Here is an 18,101-nt window from a genome sequence, read left to right as displayed (position 1 = left end):
ATTGAATGTCTCTTGTAGCTCTGTGTTGCTAGGTAATTTTGGTGGCTTTTGTTCTAATACCAGTGGAGTGTTCTAAAGACAACTTTTCCCTAGGAAAGAAAATTACATGATTGGCATCAGTATTACTACTTCGTTATTGCACTGACATTGCTAGTGACCTTCCTTGCCTTAAATTACAGTTTCCCTATCACATGCCAGAAAGGTAGTCAGAGGTTCAAATTATTGCCAGCAGACTACAACGATCAGCAGTATAGATAACTTGGCAATCACTGTATTTCTGCAGTATTAGGTGTACTTTTTCCTATATGTTCTACGTGTTACTGAGAGAATTTTTGATTGTGTATAAAAATGGTCATGGCAGTAGTTATTTTAACTGTATTGCATCTTCAGGGAGAAGCATAAATTACAGTGCTTCTTCTCCTGAGAGCTAGTGAGAATTAGTTGCTGTTTGGTTCTTCTGTTACTGGCAAATAATAATCCCAGAGGAGGCTGTACCAAGTAGAGATGATATTTCCAAGGTCCATATTGCACCCTTCATTTGTGGATCTTGCTGCACTTCTGAAAGTGCAGTGGATCTTTCCACCCGCCTCCTCTCTGATCAAATATTATCATCTCCATTCTGTGAAACTGGGGAAAATAATTGAGGGGATAAATGACTCACCCGGAATTAAGCAGCAACTCAGTAAAAGAAAACACAGATCTCTCTGAAAATTCTATCCCATGGCTCCCAGGTGCCTTTCAGACAGGGAGATAATATTTTTGAACTCCTCTCTCCCTGGAACTTTGCAAACCAGTTTCCCAGGGCTCTGCATCACTGCATCCCTCGTCTCAAAATCGTGCTGATGCTATTTCAGGATGCTTTTCTTGATGAGTTTCAGGGTGCACAAGATCTATTAATACCAAGCCCAGCACAGAGGGTGACTCCTCACCACAGGTGTCTGTCTGCCTCTAGGTTTGACAGCATTATTGCCAGGTGACCGTGTTTATATGGCTGACTGAATAATGTGATTGATTTAAGCTGCCTGCCTGTTTTCGAAATATTTGAGAATACGCAGCAACCTTATCACTTTTATTTATTATCTACTTACTCAGATCTATTCAACTTCTTCTTTGTAGACCAATTGTACATCTGACATCTTGAATGAGATGTCTCATTTGTGATTAGCAAATTATCTTTCATATACATTCCCAATGTCATGGGTCCAAGCTTTAAATTTACAGAAAAATGACTCTTGAAGTCACCTCAACTTGATCCCCCATAGGATCATGCATGGATTTTGAAAATAAGGGTTTGGGTGGTTCCTAATTTCAAACATTCCCTTCATGATAGATATGGCTTTCATACCAGTTTCTTGAATTCAAGAACTTCACAAGGGAGGTCAGAATGCCCATATGCCATTTTAAAGAAGTGATGGGGATGACTAGTATCAACACAGCAGTTTAGCAGGGTCAGAAAGAAAGCAGAGTTTTCTTAAGATCAGGGGCAGTACCTTGCTTAAAGAGGTGTATTACCGTGTCTCTGCCTGCTGTTTTACCTTTGGGGGAAGGGAGAGCTTATCTCTGTGTTACTCCCAAGTATTCCACAAAGCAAATTCTAAGATTAAAAAATCGTATTTTTTTTTCCTCCTTTTAGTGGAAACTAATTATATATACATATATATACACATAGTCTACATTTAACGTGGAGGTAAAATGTCATGAGTCCTTCCAGCTGTCAGCGAGTTTCTGTTGAACTAGTGGCCTTTTGTTCATACCGGTTTGGACAGTGAGGTGACACAGCAGCCTGCTGCCTGATCTGGCACACTGGTCCTTTCCTGGACTCTGTCCTGCGTGTAGAAATCCCTGTTGTCCTATTCAGTTCACCACAGCAACTTTGAAGTTTAAATCTCTGCTGTACTTCAAGCCAAACACTTAGTGAAACATCACCACATAATCTGTGCCCTTTCAAGACAGGTTTATGCAAATATGCAAATACCTGACTGTTCTTGACACAGCTAAAAGAAATTCAACCCTGATGATGTTCTGTCTCATGGGAAAAGGTGTTTAGAGATGGGCCAAAAAATGAAGGTACAACTTTTTTCTTCTTTCTCAATTGATTTACTTTTCCCTGTTGTTTTCTACTAATCCACAGTGGAACAAGGTAACATGTCAAATCTGTTTACTCCTAAAATAGTCTGGAGCATTTGAATATCTTTGTTGTAATTTAGGAAACAACTGACAGACAGAATTGTGTTGGGTGGACTAAAAGTATACACTGAAGGAACCATATAAACTCCCAGGTAGAAATTAGCTATTTTTTTTTGCCAGTGCAATTTAGGATGAGAAATGAACTAAGTTTCTTCCTCTAAGTTCCAGCTATAGATCAGCTAGAAGCTGGAAGGACTACTTGTGTCCTGAGAGGTGGCATATTGACCTACAGCTTCAAGAATTGTGCCAAGAAAGGAAAATCAACAAGATCTTCACCTGATTTATGTAGGCCAGACATCTGTGACTTGCCTTTCGAAGGTGATCTCACAGAGGTGTAATTAAAACTTGATGATGAATAATCATGATGATTTGTGTCCCCACATTGCAGCCATGTGTATGTTTTTATGTGATTATAAATTTGGTTAGTCCCTGCTTGTGAAAATGAAGGTTAGAAAGTGCTGGACTTAAGGGCCAGAATTTTGCACACAGCTCTTATGCAGAAGGTCTCCAAATATTTCTAAGGCTGGAACTCTGTTTCAGTTTAGAACTAGTCAAATTGCAAGTTAGTGAAAAAATAAATTCAAGTACTTTTTAATTAGTAAATTGAACAGCCTCTAAATTTACTCACTCTGCAGAGAGAGGCAGTCCTCTGATATTAAAGCCTCTGACTTGGGGCTGGAGAGAGTGGACCAAGACAGCAGTTTGTAACTCAGTCTTGCTCTGGTCTCAACACCATACCAGTAACACAGTACTGCCTTTTCCTTCATCCTCATCTCACCTATCAAAAGGAGAAGGAAAGTATTGGGGCAAGGGTTATCTTTCATTAGATATTTTAACACTCTGAGCAGAACATAGATGTGACCAGAGCTGAAGCCTGAAGATTTTTACATTTAATTGTATTACTTTGTATTATTTTGGGTGGAATTTTCATAGCATACAAAAACTACCATGGAAATAGACCATGGATTTTCTTCTTTGCTATCTGGATGGGTGAAAATTTTGAAGGAGCTGTTTATCATTTGGTTTTGAATTATTCCTAGGATTTGTTTTTTACTTTAAGACATTGATCCTGCTTTCTAACAGGCCTAACTTTCTCTGTTTATATCAATAACAGTCATTTCTACTCTTCCGTTTTGAGACTGAAAGGCATAAAACATAGTATGTTACCTACTTATAAAAAAAAGGTGGGGGGAGGTGGCATCTCTGATTCTGCATGCAGAACAGTCAACACAGTAGATACAGTTTGAGGCTGTTTATCATAAGGAGCATGAGTTAGAACCAATGATCAATTTTCTGAGAATCCCTAGCCTTTGTGTTAATTTTGATTTATTGATTTTTATGGGCAGGAGCAGTGAGAAACTCAGGCTTTGAGGAGGATCAGAAAGGCCAGTGCGTGTCGAGGGTTATTGCCTTGTTTCGTGCTGTGATTTATACAGTGAAGGTACTGGCTGCATTCTTCTGCTTGGTGTTATTTTATTTCTTCTCATCATTATAGTATTTCATGGCTTAAAGACAAGTGCCCTCTGAGAATCTGTTCTGTTGTGTCTCTGACATTTTTACAAGCTGAAGGTCTGATTATTGGAAGTGCTGAGCCCTTGGAGCTCCAGTGGAGTGAATGGAAGCTGAAGGTGCTCTGAAAAACATGCTTGAGGCGTTTTATTCTTTAAAAGTGATTGAGTGGTTCCTCTTAAATATAGGTCTCTGCTTTGACTAATTCCCCCTTGACTGCAAATCCTTTGAGGTAAATGGAGTTTACTTGATTACAATGAAACCTGTGCTCCAAGTTTAAGTCCTGTCCTTGCCACATAGCTGAAGAATTGATTAGATCTTAGTAAATCTGATGTTAAAATTAGGATTCAAGTTTGCAATTAAGCTTCTGAGTTTTGTTTTATAATTTTAATACTGAATGCTAGGAAAGATCAGAAACCATTTTTCTTTGAGGGTTCAGGTGATTCTAAGCACAATTCATGTTCCTATGGCAGAATTGCTGGTGCAGTAGAGGTAACTAAACACACTGAAAGGGCAGTTTTGTGTCTAGAGGAGGTACCAGACCAAGTGTCTGCAGCTGGTGCAGGGAGTCAGCCTGCCTGAGCTATTCCCATTCTCTTAAAAAGAGTCTCTAATTCTCCGGTTCCACTGGGAGAAAGCAGATTCAGCCTCAGGAAAGAGTGATTTATCCCAGTGCTTGATAATTCTGCTGTTCTTGCAAAGGAGGAAGTTGCCTAAGCAGTGGATGTTTGATCCTGAAGTAAGGGAAGATGATGCTGTTCAGGCGAGTGACTTTTGCCAAGTTCAAAGGAGCACTCATGCAGAGGTGAAAGCTGAAGCTGAGAGATTTGGGGACTAGGTATATGAAGAAAGGCTTAATCAATTTTACTTTTTTTGTTATCTTTTTAAGAACATAAATAGGTAACCTGCTCAAGTGGCCCTGCAAGTCACAGCAGAGTTTAAAGATTCTTTTCAGTTCTTAGCTAAAGCCACTTCTGTTCCCAGGTTGCTCATATGTGCCCGGAGGCCAGCATTGCTTCAGTCCTTAATTTTTGAAAATTCATTCTTTGCTTCAGGAGACTCACAGCACACTCTTGCTTTTCTGTTTTGTGATCCTCACTACAGTATTCTTAATTTTTTTTTTCTTCCTTAAAGCCAGTATTTGATTAAAGGAAGTTTGCGTGTTGTTTTTTGGTTTTGTTTTTTTCCTTTTTGTTATTTCTGTCTCAGATAAGGGACAGATTATAGAAGATCCATTGCTTTTGTTTCCAGTTATTTTCAAAGAACAAGTTTAATCAGTTACATTCTCATCTTTATGTCTGTCTAGATTTCTCTGGTTACCTCTGTGATATATTCGTTAGTGTGGTACATCAGCTGCTATGCCAGCAGAGCTTCATATTTCAGTGTGTACATTGATCTAATACTATTTTGTGAGTGATAGGGTCTGGTGTTTGGTTTTCATCAGGCAAGATGGACCATACTGTTAGTAGTGGCAGAAGTTGTTTTGATGAGATTTGTACTTTTTCCCTTTGTCTCTCTATCCTGAACTGAGCAGCAAAACTTGGCACAAACAAAAAACATAGAGAGACTATTCAGGCAAACAGGTAGTTGCTTCCTCTTGTTCTTGCTGTTGGTCTCTTACAGATGGTCTATACTGTGTTTTGTTGTCTTTAAGACTGTAGATCAAGGCTGGCTTTTCACAATGATGTTTTGACATCCCTTACTCCAAGAACTGGGATTTCACTCAGTTATGCTGTTTTTTAAATTTTGTGGCAAATTGTATTTTATGTTTATTTTTTGAAGCTCCTGCCTGTACGTCTTATTCCACGCCCCCTTGTTTTTCTGTTTTTAGCCAGTGAGACCTGCAACGATTTCCATCCCATGTTCTTCACCCATGACAGATCGTTTGAGGAGTTCTTCTGTATCTGCATTCAGCTCTTGAACAAGACATGGAAGGAAATGAGGGCAACTTCAGAGGACTTTAACAAGGCAAGAAAAAGAGTGGGGTGGGAATAACTGGGTAGAATGATGAAACAAGACCATATATTCTTCCCTAGAGGCACAGGCATTTACTAATTCCCATTCTGCTGAATGCTGTGGAGTTTTATCTGTTCGGATTCTTTGCATATCAGAATGCCAGCATTTAGAAAGTGGTGGGTAGGGAATGGGAGGCATAAGGGAAGTTCATAGAACCTTTTCAGTCATATTGCGCTGCAGACTATGAGACTACAATTCTGGCTTGAGGGGAAATTCTGCCTTTTTATGTTAGCAATATTATGCTGAAGTGCTGCAGCCTCCAAGGTTGTAAATAATGCAGAGAGAGTACTGCAGTGATAATTCTGTGCATCCCTTTCATTTCATGTGAGCACTAACAGGATAAAATATTCAAGAGTGGACACAATCATGACAGACTGCTGCGCAGTTTAGCCTGCTAAAACAAACAAAAAAAACCCCAAACAACCAAACACAAATAAATCAAATAAAAATCCAACCAAAATGCTCCTCAGTATCTCACCCTTTTTATGGTAAGAATTCTGGAAGCTTCAGCCAATCTCCTCACCCTCAAAAAACCCATAAAGAGCAGATCTGTCTTAATGGTCCTTAGACATCCTATTTTAACTGTCATGAGGCTGAACAGTATCTCTGGCATTTTGTAAGAATGACAAACTCATGCTTTTGTGGCCAGCTGGCATCCTTGTCTTTGTTGGGATCCTCTGATTGGATCTTAAGCTTCTCCCTGGGAGATGTTGGTTATAGAACTATTGGTTGAGAATGAAAAGTGAGACTGCTTCTCTGTGTCAGCACATGCCATAGAAGCGCCTTGAAGTCACCAGACTCAAATGCTATGTGAGAGCCAGTAAGAATGATCATGCCTAACTTCTAATTGGAATGGTCTGTTATTGAAGTGGTCTCAGTGTCCATTTTCTTCTGCAGAGTGAAGGTGAATTCTTAAGTCATGGTGAGGAATAACCTTTGCTGAGTTCTTTCAGAAAAGTTAGTTGGCAGCAGTACCAAAGCCCTGGCTAAAGAGAGAAAGGAAGTCCAAAGTGCATGGTGTTGTAGCTAGATGACCTAGAGGCTTGTTCTTGCATGGAATTTCTGAGACACTTCTCTTATCTAATGATCTAGGAACACAGAAGGAGCAATAGCAAGATAATTCACTGAACGGTGTAGGATGGTTAAAATCAAGAGCTTAAAAAAGCAACTCTTAAAAGACTGCTTCATAATATGTTTTAAATAAATGTATTAACAACTGCATGTTACTTACAGGCCTTCTGTCTGTAAACATGTAGACAAGTTGAAGGACTTGTCTACATAATTTCCCACAACTTGAGTTGAAATAATATTAGTAATTCTAGGGGATTCAGAAAAAGAATGATTTCATTTCTGGTAACAGCCCAGATCACCCTAAAAAGAAAACAAAGAAATTTACTTTGCTGTGTTAGCATTGTTGTGGAGATTCATGGGAGATCAGGTAGTTTTTTTCTCTGATCTGACTAGTTTGCTATTTGTGTTTTCTGTTACTGAAAAATTCTGCAACTTCACCCATCAGTTCTTTTGAGTCCGGCAAGATTGGCAGTAGGTCTTACTGCATGTGTCATTGAAAACACAGGAAACTCTGTGGGGCATATCTGAAACATTTGCCACTGGGCTATTAGGATTTGTGTCTGGTGGTGGCACGATGGTGCATGGTCCTGGACCCAGGGTCTCTGCCTTCAGAAATCACTCTTGATTTTGTAACTGTTTTCGTAAAGGGGAGGAAATGCTAAACTCTTGAGACTCTCATTTCTAACAGTTCTGTAATTATTTTCTGTTTATCTAAATCCTTTCTTAGAGTCATAAGGAGATTTTTGTGCTCTTACCCACTTCAAATGACATGTGGTGGGGATATGCATTACTCAGCTGATAAATGTCTAAAGGGATCCGTGAGTGAAGCAAACAGTGTTGTTGTGTGGGCTTGTGAAGCACTTCAGGGTTTGTGGGGGATGATACATTATATAGTGGTACCCAAGGTTTACCCATCTGCTTGGTGGGTGACAGCTGCCAGTGCCAATGGCTTTACCAAACTTAACACCACCATTTTTAATCCTTACCTGGCAAGAGGCATTGGTGATCACTGCTTGTTAGTATTCTATCTGCATCTTTCCTGTTTCTAGGCAGACACTTTTGAAAACTTGGCGGCCAAGGGCCATGTGGACCCGGGGAGCATTCAGCCCATACTTTCAGAAGCGAATGGGAAGAAAACAGACCTCACAAGATGCAGTAGCTTAGATGCTGTGTGTAGGGATAGATACAGTTTTGGAAGTATTTGTAATAGAAAGCTAGAACTGGTCTCACTTAGGAAGACTGCAAATGCCTTCTCAAATGGATTAGATGGTTTTTTTCCCCTTCTGCATTTCAGAGAAAGTCGCAGGGAGAAGCTGTGAGCAAGCGCTCTCTCTCCCTGGTATGCACAGAGATAACATGTTTGCAGACATGTACAAGGCCTCCTTGGGCCAGAGAGGGTAGGGCAGGAGAAAGAGAAGATAGAAAAAGCCTTGGAGAAGGCGGAGCCTTGCCTTTTCTTCCCTGAGGGCCCGGTGTGCAGCATCATTAAGAAATGGTCCTTGCATCTGAAATAGACCTTTTTTTTTAATCCTTCCACTTCCCTCCATATGTTTCACCTTACACTGTGAAAAAAAAAATCTTCTGTCTTCTCTTTGTGTTGCTATTTTTCAGTTTCAATAACTTGATTGTCATGGTAATGTATGAAACACCACTTTGTTATGGTTTACTACCCACCTGGCTGATGGGATCGTTGGTTTTATTCCTTCCTCCCTCCCTTCCTCCCCCAAAACCTCCAAAACAAAATTGGACACTCAGTATATTGGATGGTAAGTCTTGAGACCTGGAGATTCTGCCAAAAATCTAGACCACTTGCTTTGATCTTTAATCATACTTGAAAAAAAGGAGCTTTTAGCTTAGTTTTAAACTTTTGATTAATCACAATTGCTGGTACATTAAGGGTCTGCAGGAGGTCTGTGTGCACATACAGAGATTTATTTCCTCCTTTCTTGCATTGGGGAATGACAGGCACTAAAAGAGGTGAGGTGATTGAATATTTCCCCTCAGGTTTTAGTGCCTGTTCTCAAGGCTTTTTTAAACCACATATTAAGACTTTCTTTTGATGACAAAATGCCATACTGTGCCATCATGGTTCTTCAATTCATGTTGTGGAGATTTCATATAGATTTGTTCATTTATAAAATTTCAACTATAATTAAACCAGGACTTTGCTCATAGATGGAAGAATTTTATGGTGTTTTAGTGAAACATGCTTTGTCCAATTCTTATTCATTATAAGAGACATGTTTTGTGAGCTCTTGCATTAGAAAAACTCTTTTGATCTCTTGTGGTGATAGTATGATACTGTCAGACCTAAATTCTTTATTGCAGTCTCTCTATATACTAGTAGATGTCTGAATAGAATAATTCAGACAGGCAACTAAGCTTATATTATGCCTTTGTAACATTTTAGGACATACATAATTCATGTCTTGTGAGTTTCCTAGAGAAATTAAGATGCAGTTGTATAGAGAGACATGCAAGTGGCAACAATTCCATTTGAAACCTTTTTGTTTTTATATGAGCCTACAGATGATCAAAGGACACTTTATAAGTTCTGTCCTCCACAGTCATTTGTGAGCAGAGAGCATGGTTTATGACTTTGAAAATATAATTTAGTCTCCAAGCTTTACATAATTCTACATGTTTTATTGCAGCAGAAGAAAGCATTGTGTATTGATTTTTGGAGTCAGTGCTGACAGTAAGAAAGCTGGACTGAGTTATCTCTCACTCCAGCATCTAGAAACCTTCATCACCATGCCCATTTAAATAGGTGCCCATCAGTCAGTTTTCCCTCACGTAGGGACCACTGCTAAGGGTAATCAGGCTCTGCTGCCACACGGACTAAGAAGTACTTAAATTGATTCAGGGTTTATCGTGTATTTTTAATATGATGATAGGTGGAATTCAAAGTACCTGCCCCACAGTAAAATTCCCCCCTGGGGCCAAATGAAAGCATATTCCCAAAGAAAAATTTTTTATTGATCCCCACTAGTTGTTCTTAAATAAATGCACCTATGTTGCCCTAATGAGGATTTAAATTGAGATCACTACCTTTTTAGTGATCTTGTTGTAAAATACACACATTGCTTCTTGGTGTAGAAGGAGACAGCAAGTAGGACATTATGTAGGGGATGAGATTATCCTCCTACTTCTGGTTTCCAGAGATTTCAATCGGCTGCTTTTTTACATTTGAAGTTCACATGCTAATAGGAGGAAGGGTGAGCAAATGTGTTATTTTAATTGCAGGACCAGCCATAGCTTGTCTTATTAGACCTGCAGAACAGTATGAACAATTTGCTAATTCTGTACCTAGTGTAGTGCCGTCTTAAAAAAGCACATTAAGAATAAAAATAACTGCTTCCAGCCCCAGTGTGGAAGGAAAAACACAAAATTTTTTTACTCACCTAGCAAAGTGTTGAAGCTGCATTGTAGAAAATGGGCACAATGTGGCTGCTTTTATTAGTATATTAGCATAGTTTTAGGTTTTTAGATGGCCAAAAATGACTACTCATAACAAGATTCAGATTATCATTTCAGCGTGGCTAAGGTTAAGTATGAGATGCCAAAACTGAAAAACATTAAAGTACTATGGTGTACGACACTTGAAATCAGAATCTGCCGCATTCACTAAAACTAGAGTTTTAAGGAATAGGAAAGTGGGATGAGGTTGGCTAATGATGCTACCAATGCATTTTTCTCATTACTGGGCGATCTAGTTTATTTACCCTTTGGACATGTGTTTGAGATCTTAATAATAAGAATATAATATATATAATATATAAGAATATAATAATAATAGTAAATATTTTGTAATAAGAAAAATATTCTCAGAAAACTCAAAACCCTCTGGTTTCAGCATTCCGCTAGCATTCATTTCACAGTGGCAGACCTGGGTGTCCTAAGGAACTTCCCTTGTGGTATTTGGCTGTTTCAATGACACACCAAGCTGCATCACTGGATCCCCCTGCACCAGTGGGGTCTGCTCAGCAAGATGATAATTCCGCTGACAGGTATACACATAACAAACTGCCTGTGTGGTAATCAGAAGAGTAGACATTGCTCACAGCAGCAACAGATGCAAACAATAAATGCCCTACGTGAGTCCTGTAATTAAATAGCAAGGCAAACACTGAGGCATTTGATAACCACAAAAGATGTTTATGGCTCATGCTCAGACCCTGCAAACATTTTTCGTTGCTCGCTGACAAGATAACAGAAAAGGTAACCAAGCATAACATAAAAATGAAAAATACTATTTCCTTTCTCAGTGGCAGTTTGGAAATGCCATGCCACAGGTTTCTCTCAGCTTCTCTAGTGTCACGCTTTCAGCAGTTGTAGGATGAATGATTGTGTAAGGCTAGGTTCAGAATATGCCTAAATGTTCAAGGGCAGGCTCTTAAGAAGCATACTTGTGTGAGTGGTTGTTTGTGTGAAAACATGTTGTGGGCCAACACCACCATTAGACAATGTGTTAATCCCATGAGGAAACAAAGGTCTAGAGGGTCATTTTGAGAGGGTCAGAGCAGCAATGTGGCAGAGGAGATGTCACCAGCTTTGCTGGGTCCTCTGCAAATTAGGGACACACCAGGAGCAGACTGTGTACAGATCCTGACTGAAATGCCCCCCTGGCTGCAATTTTGCTGTTCTAATGCTAGTCCTTGCCACAGCAGCTCTGTGCCTGACCTGGAAGTGGCAGGGTTTTGCCGCACTCCTGGAGGAGCAGCAGGTCCCCAGCACGCTCAAGTTATCCCCTCTAGTGGCACTAACAATATCCTGCACTTTTCTCCTCTTGCAAGCTAGCCAAGCTTTGACAAACCACATTTTACAGGAAGGAGGGAAAGGCACCCAGAGCTGAAGTGCTTTGGCAGTGAAGCAGCTACAGGGTCAAAATCAGAACCAGGATATCTGGCCACTTGCTCCAGCCTCCTCCATCACCCTGCCACAGCTGCAGCAGCAACTCCAGCCCCAGAGTGGTTCTTTCCCCTGTCTCTGTGCCCCTCTTTCCCCACACTGCACTGCATGGGGATGCTTAGAGAAGGATGGCAACTAATAGCTTCAGGAATAGGAAAGAACTGTTACCTCAAACAGGAGAAAAATTAATACAGACAAACTTGAAAGTAAAATCCTTTGGTCAGTCTGTAAATCTGTCTCCTTTTCAATTCAATTCAATGAAAGAAGGAAAAGGGATGGTGAATAGCTCTTCATGGATGCCCTCCAAAGCATTATTGTTTTCTTATGGGTCTGAAGTATATGAATTTACCTTCTTTTGGGAGAAGCTTTGGAAAGCTGTTCTATTTGTATTTTACTAGTGGGAAATGCCAGGCTAGTGGAATGATTGCACCTCTCTGTTAGCTTTATTGCACCTTCCCTTGAGAATGCTTTGTTTGTATCAGTCAGGGATACTGCAAATAAATTATTCTCACACAGAATGAATTCAGTATTCCCCAGGCTGGGGCAGATTAGCACAAATTAAATCCCAAATTATCACACCTGAGGCCAATAGCACTTTATTAGCTTTTATGGGAAATAGAAAATTGCTATAAATATAACGTATCATTAATTGTGTAATGCATGAATTTATAAAAAAATTATAGCAATTAACATTTTGCAAGTCTGCTGCATATCTTACACAGAAAATGAGACTTTTTAATTGAAGAAAAAAACTCCCTTCAAATACAATAGAAATCTTTTAGAAGAGCAAAATTGGGGTGCAAAAAGATTGTTAGGTCTATTCATTAGCAGCCCCTTCCTTAAGAATGGTCTGTTTTAAGCAGTGCAATTTAATGTGATGTAGGAAGAGCTTGTTGAAGACCTTTCCCTAGCATTTGGTCAGTGTTCCCTCTATGCTTTTTGTGGCCTAGATATTCCAAATGTATGCCTTCATTGGCTGCTCATTTCAGAATGGTTCTGTTTAGTCTTCTTTGTCTCTGTGCATTTATCTACATCTGTCAGGTCTCCAAATGTGTCCCACTGCGTTTGTCAAAGAGAGTTTATTACTTGTCTGTTGCTCCTGGCTGCAGGAACCTGAGAAGGGGTGTTTAAGATGCTAAAAATGCAGCTTTCCTCTTACTGAGGCATCAGTCTGTAAAAATCAGATTTAAGTATTCATACTCCAAAGGCTGGGACTGTCAAGCTCAAAGGGACTGAACAAGAGTATTGCATTTTTAAATCTAGTTGGTTGTTTCCCTTTGAAAATTTTTCAGTCTGAACTAGCATTGTCAAGAATGCAAACGCATTTTAAAAAATTAATTTGTGAAATGTAAGTTGCTAGGCTGCCTAATGAAGCAGTAAGGAGCCACACTTGCCCTTTTTCTGCACTCTGTAGCTTATGAACTATTTTTTGAAGTTCAAAGACTTTTTTCATTTAAAACATATCTTTACTATTTTCTGTCTTTGCCACAAGGCTTTGAAAGTCTCTAGAAATAGGGTCATATCTAGTTATAGCTGAGCGATCCTTCTCCAGTGATCACATATGCAATGATTCCATGGAGGGCATAGTCTTAAAAGGAAAAGCATCTTAAATCTTGAATTCTGTCCTTTCTGTCCGTTTATATACCAGGATGGGTATACTAACAAATAGAAGGATTCTTCAGGCCAAAAGCAAGGAGGGAATGTCTCAACAAAACATCTGCTATTTAAAAAAAGAAAAAAAGGAAAAGAGCATTTTAGTGTAATCCATTCCTTGGCCAGCAGCTTGTCTTATCCTTTCCCCAGTGATGAAAGTTGCTGTTCATGTGAAATCTCTTATTTGTGGAAAACCTAGCCACCATTGGCAGAGTGGATTTTATCCCCCAGATTTCTGGTGAACTGTGTGTGTTACTGTAGGACACATACAGGTCTATGTTACACCCTGGAGTTGGCAATTTTTAAAACTGCTGGTACTTCGTATTTTCAAAGCACTCTTCATTTTCATCTCTGTGGGTGCTGATCAAACCAATAAACTTCTCAGCCTTCAAAAAGATGATTGAGTGGAAAGCCTGATATCCAGAGGAGAAACATTGAGTGTAGGTTATCTGTGCTAACCGCTTTTTTTCTACTCCATAGAAACCTTCTGCGCTGGAAAAAAAAAGTGCCTCACTTGCATCTAGAGCGTGTTAGCTGCCGAGGGAAATGATACAACCTAACTGCAACTGTCACCAAAACAGCATATCTTGTGACATTGCCCCTGTCATTCCTGTCTAAAAGTGTGGATAATAATGAGATCCCAGGAACCGCTCTTGTCTCTGTATTTTTATTTCTTCTTTCTAGGATATGTTTTTGTAGTACACTTAAATCAGAAGTGCATGGCATATGGCTTTTTGCTGCATGAATTGCTGGTGATGTGAATGTCAGTGGGCATATAATACCAGATTTTCATTTTGTGAATTACAATGCATGGAATTCAGCCTGAGAGCTCCCCAGACTATAGACCTTATTATAGGCAAATAAAAAAGGGAGGGAAGGGGGGAGAGGTGATATCTCGGAGATTTTGTTTCAGTTGAAATGAGGTTATCGTGGTGAATGATACAGCTGACAATGAGATTTTTATAGCCTCTCTTGGAGTAGCAGAAAAGCTTGTATTATTGTTGGTTGGTGTTAAGTAATTGTAATCTAAATAGCACCGTTATTGAAAAGAGCAGCAGAAATCTTTTATACGTGTCTCATAAGCAAAGCCAGGGTGCTTTGTTGCCTTTGTCTCATCTGTCCTTATACAAATGTCCTTCATTGTTTGCAGTTTACGTCTCGTGTATTGTCTTGATTGAATACGTCAGTCACCCTTAAAAAGGCGTTTGCCAGTCAGTCACTGCTGCTGCTTGTCTCTATTTTTAGCACATGAGGTAACTGCCCAGCATTTGACAAGCTGATCCTGCTACCCGATGCATCAGTGTAAATTAAGGTTGGCTGTGATAGAGGCATATGGGAGGGGAGGGCTGCTGGGAGCCGGCATGAAAGGAAAGGACGGTGCGTGGGTGCGGATGGGCTCTCCTCTCCTTTACCCACACCAGCTATTTCAAGCCATGTCTACACCATGCACATGAGACCAACAGACATGTCTCTGCTGGCTCTCTGTAGGTTACCTTGGGCACCAACATTGGGGAACCTATAGTACAGTTAGTTAGTTTGAAAAGCTTTCTTAGGTGATCACAGGCTTAACTGGGCCTTAGTTTGCTGATGTGAACTGTGTTCAAGTTCCCAGACACTGGATGAGTGGCAAAATAGAGGAGGGTGGGAGGTAGAGCATGTACTTTCTGAAGGAAGCGTTAGATTTTGCACTATAGACTATTTGGCCCTGAGACCACAGGGCAGTTGTTACTTGAGGTGATAGTGAAGGTGAGAGATATGAACTTGGATTTTACCACTTTTCTGCTGAGAGCTAAATAGCTTACTGGAGGGTGGAAGGTGTTGTGCATGCCTCTGAAAGTGGTAAGGCTCTTTTTTCTATGACCTTTGACCTCTACACTGTGCATTTGAATAGCATGCAAAAAATCTTGTAGATGTATTGATGACTGAAGGGTAATTTATTGAGAGGCTCCATCTCAGTTCCTCAAGTCACCTTTATATGTCAGTCATATATGAGCAAGCAGAGAAGCGAGGCCCCTCGTAATACATAGGAAAGCTGAGGAATATCACTTTATAAGCTGAGCACAGGAATGGAAAGAGATTTGATGCCATGTAAGTGTATTGACCCAAACACCAGAGAGAGGTAAAGGAACAAATACCAAATTCTGTGTCAGAATCCTTGAAAAAGACATTTGTGTAGATGATTACAGATCTTGCCATGTCAGTTGAAGATACCGTGCCATGACCACAAAACTGAAATGCTCAAGAACCATCCTTGCATCAAAAATGTCAAGTCTGCTTCTAGAAGAGAAGCATCTGGGGAAACAGCTTTCACACATGCTTTGAATTTTATGGTAATTTTTCCCTCTGGAGACTTATCTTCAGATTTCAAGCATCAGTTTTCTGTCTTAGGGAAACTGACTGATCTTTCTTGTGTTGCTAATATGAGAACTTCATCAGCAAGAACTTAAAAATTGCAGTTGTATTCATTCTGTTTGAATAGTAAATGGTTCCTAGTCCTTTTTGTTGTACTTAAACAGGAGTCCAAAGGAAACTACAGATCTCGTCATATCATTGTTACATTATCAGACTCTTCAGAAGCAATTGATCAGCCCTTCATAGTGAAAAGTCACAAAGCAGAAAAATGAAACATCCTTGCTTTTGTAAAATCAGATGTGTGAGATAAAGGATGTAATCTCATATCTGTCAAGATTTTCAGATCCCTTCCAAGAACTCGGACCTATATAAGTTAGGGATCTGGAAGTTGTTAAAGGGCTGTTTTATTCTCAGTTATGTTCTCTTCTTTTTTTTTTTTTTTAATATGAATTGATCTGATAGTCATATGACTGATTTTTTCAAAAACAGATATATATAAACTAGTGACTGCATGTAGAAATCTTGCTGGATTTCTTTCTCTGTTCTAGGTGAACCTTCCTTTAGCTTCTCTCCCTGTTCAATACTTCAACCAGAATTATTCCCCTAGACGTTCCTTCTGTCTGTCCTCTTTCCTTGGAGCAATGGCATGGCTCATAGCACTTCTACCTGTCTTAAGGGGGATGTTAATAACTTTTCTCACCTTCTAGCTGGGGATGCCTGCTGACTACTTTGCACAGCCACATCTCCCATCAAGGCATCAGAAAAGACCCTTTGAGGTCATAGAATATTGGAAGCCAATTTGTGAAGCCAGGATGGGGTTGGCAGCTCTGTATTTTCAGCAGTGGTGGAAATCTGAAGGCCACTCTTAAAATTGTAAAGTCAAAATTACACACACGATCATGTTTCTTATTCCTAAAAATTGAACTATATGGACAAAAAAAGTCTTCCCTCACAAGTAATGGTATAAATACAATATTTTAATAATGATGGCAGAGAACTGGATATTATTTTATCTAGCCTAATTACACATACAGTGGGCTGCAAAGTTTAATTTACATAGAGAAAAAAGGTGTCTCCACCAATCTGGGAGATAAACCTCAGGCAGAAGGTTTCAGTTAGATACATGGCCTAAATGGCCCTTCGCCGTGTAAAGTCTTTAAAGTACCAGCTAGGGCAAAATCTTTAAACTAGTGGTTCTACTTGAGGAGAAAAGAAAGAAAATATCTCCATAAAACTTATTTAGCTTTGCACGGGCTAGGGGTTTTTTATTGCCTTGTTGCTTTTAAGCTCCAGAGAACAGGATGTTTCATAGCTGCTCAATTTGCTTTAGTTATTATCATTTGAAAGAGTTTGATGATTCTAATTTCCTTCTCTACGCTTCTTGATTTTAGTAGACGTTTCTCAATTTTAGTAGTAGAGTAACACTTCAGTATCCTGTGTTGATTTTTATGATGGCCAAGGCTTTGATATTAATTTCTTCTGATATTTTCTTTGATATTAAAAGCTGAGGATGTGTGGTTGCCAATGCAAACTGAGGACTCAGAAAGACGAATTTCATGTTTTACAAATATAATTGTAAGTGCTTGCTTGTAGGATAGTTGGTGAGTTGATGAGTACCATGAATCACCAGTGCACCCTTGTGTGATGTGGACTAACTACATGCTGGGTTACATTAGCTAAAGCATAGCTAGCAGGTCGGAGGAAGGAATTATTTCCTCCAACTTGGCCTTTGTGAGGCAGCAGCTGGAAGACTGTGTCCAGTTTTGTGCCCCAGTAATGGGGAGAAATGAAGCTAGTCCAACTAAAGGCCACCAATATGATTAAGGACAATGGAGCACGTGATATTCAAGGGAAATGTGAAGGAATCAGATTTGTTCATCCTACAAAAGACTGGACACATGAGGGTGGACCCATTTGTATCTTCTTCCATTGTTTGAACAAGAAGCTGAGGAGATGCACACACTTCTCAGAAGTACACAGTGAAAGAAGAAAAGTGGTGCAGCACTGGAACCAATTGCACAGAGAGATTATGGAATCTTCATCATTGGAGGAACTCAAAACTTGCCCAGACTTGCCCTGAGGAACCTGACTTAAGCGTGAAGTTAGCTCTGTTGTGTCTGCAGGACTTGATGAAGCCTAGAAGTTTCTAACAACCTGAATTATTTTGTAGTTTAATGTCTAAAACCTATTTTCTAATGTTAACTTTTCCTAATGTTAAATAAAGTGCGAAAGATCCTTGTAATGGATTCAGTAGCCACTTTAAGAAGTCAGGCTTTCCCCATGAACTGTGGTGATCCCTTTGAAGCAGTTTAACTTGTCTTAACTCTGACAGCTGAGCTGTTATTACTCAGGGGCATTTAAGCTCCTTCAGAAATTTCCTTCAGAAATTGAAAGCATTTCCT

The 18,101-nt window shown here is 39.6% G+C and overlaps 1 protein-coding gene across 2 annotated transcripts in view; it reads left to right on the top strand.

Annotated features, from left to right (window-relative positions):
* The window catches only part of ELMO1 (engulfment and cell motility 1), a 314,601-nt gene that overhangs the window by 204,164 nt on the left and 92,336 nt on the right, over positions 1-18,101 (top strand). For both annotated transcript variants that reach the window (XM_027675681.1, XM_027675682.1), the window contains exon 17: positions 5,528-5,664. In XM_027675681.1, the coding sequence (XP_027531482.1) occupies positions 5,528-5,664 (137 nt within the window). The remainder of the gene's footprint in view (positions 1-5,527; positions 5,665-18,101) is intronic.

This window comes from Neopelma chrysocephalum, unplaced genomic scaffold (genome assembly GCF_003984885.1).
Source record: "Neopelma chrysocephalum unplaced genomic scaffold, ASM398488v2 Primary Assembly neopelma1_26, whole genome shotgun sequence".
NCBI classification, from domain to species: domain Eukaryota; kingdom Metazoa; phylum Chordata; class Aves; order Passeriformes; family Pipridae; genus Neopelma; species Neopelma chrysocephalum.
This window is presented reverse-complemented; position numbering and strand designations above follow the sequence as displayed.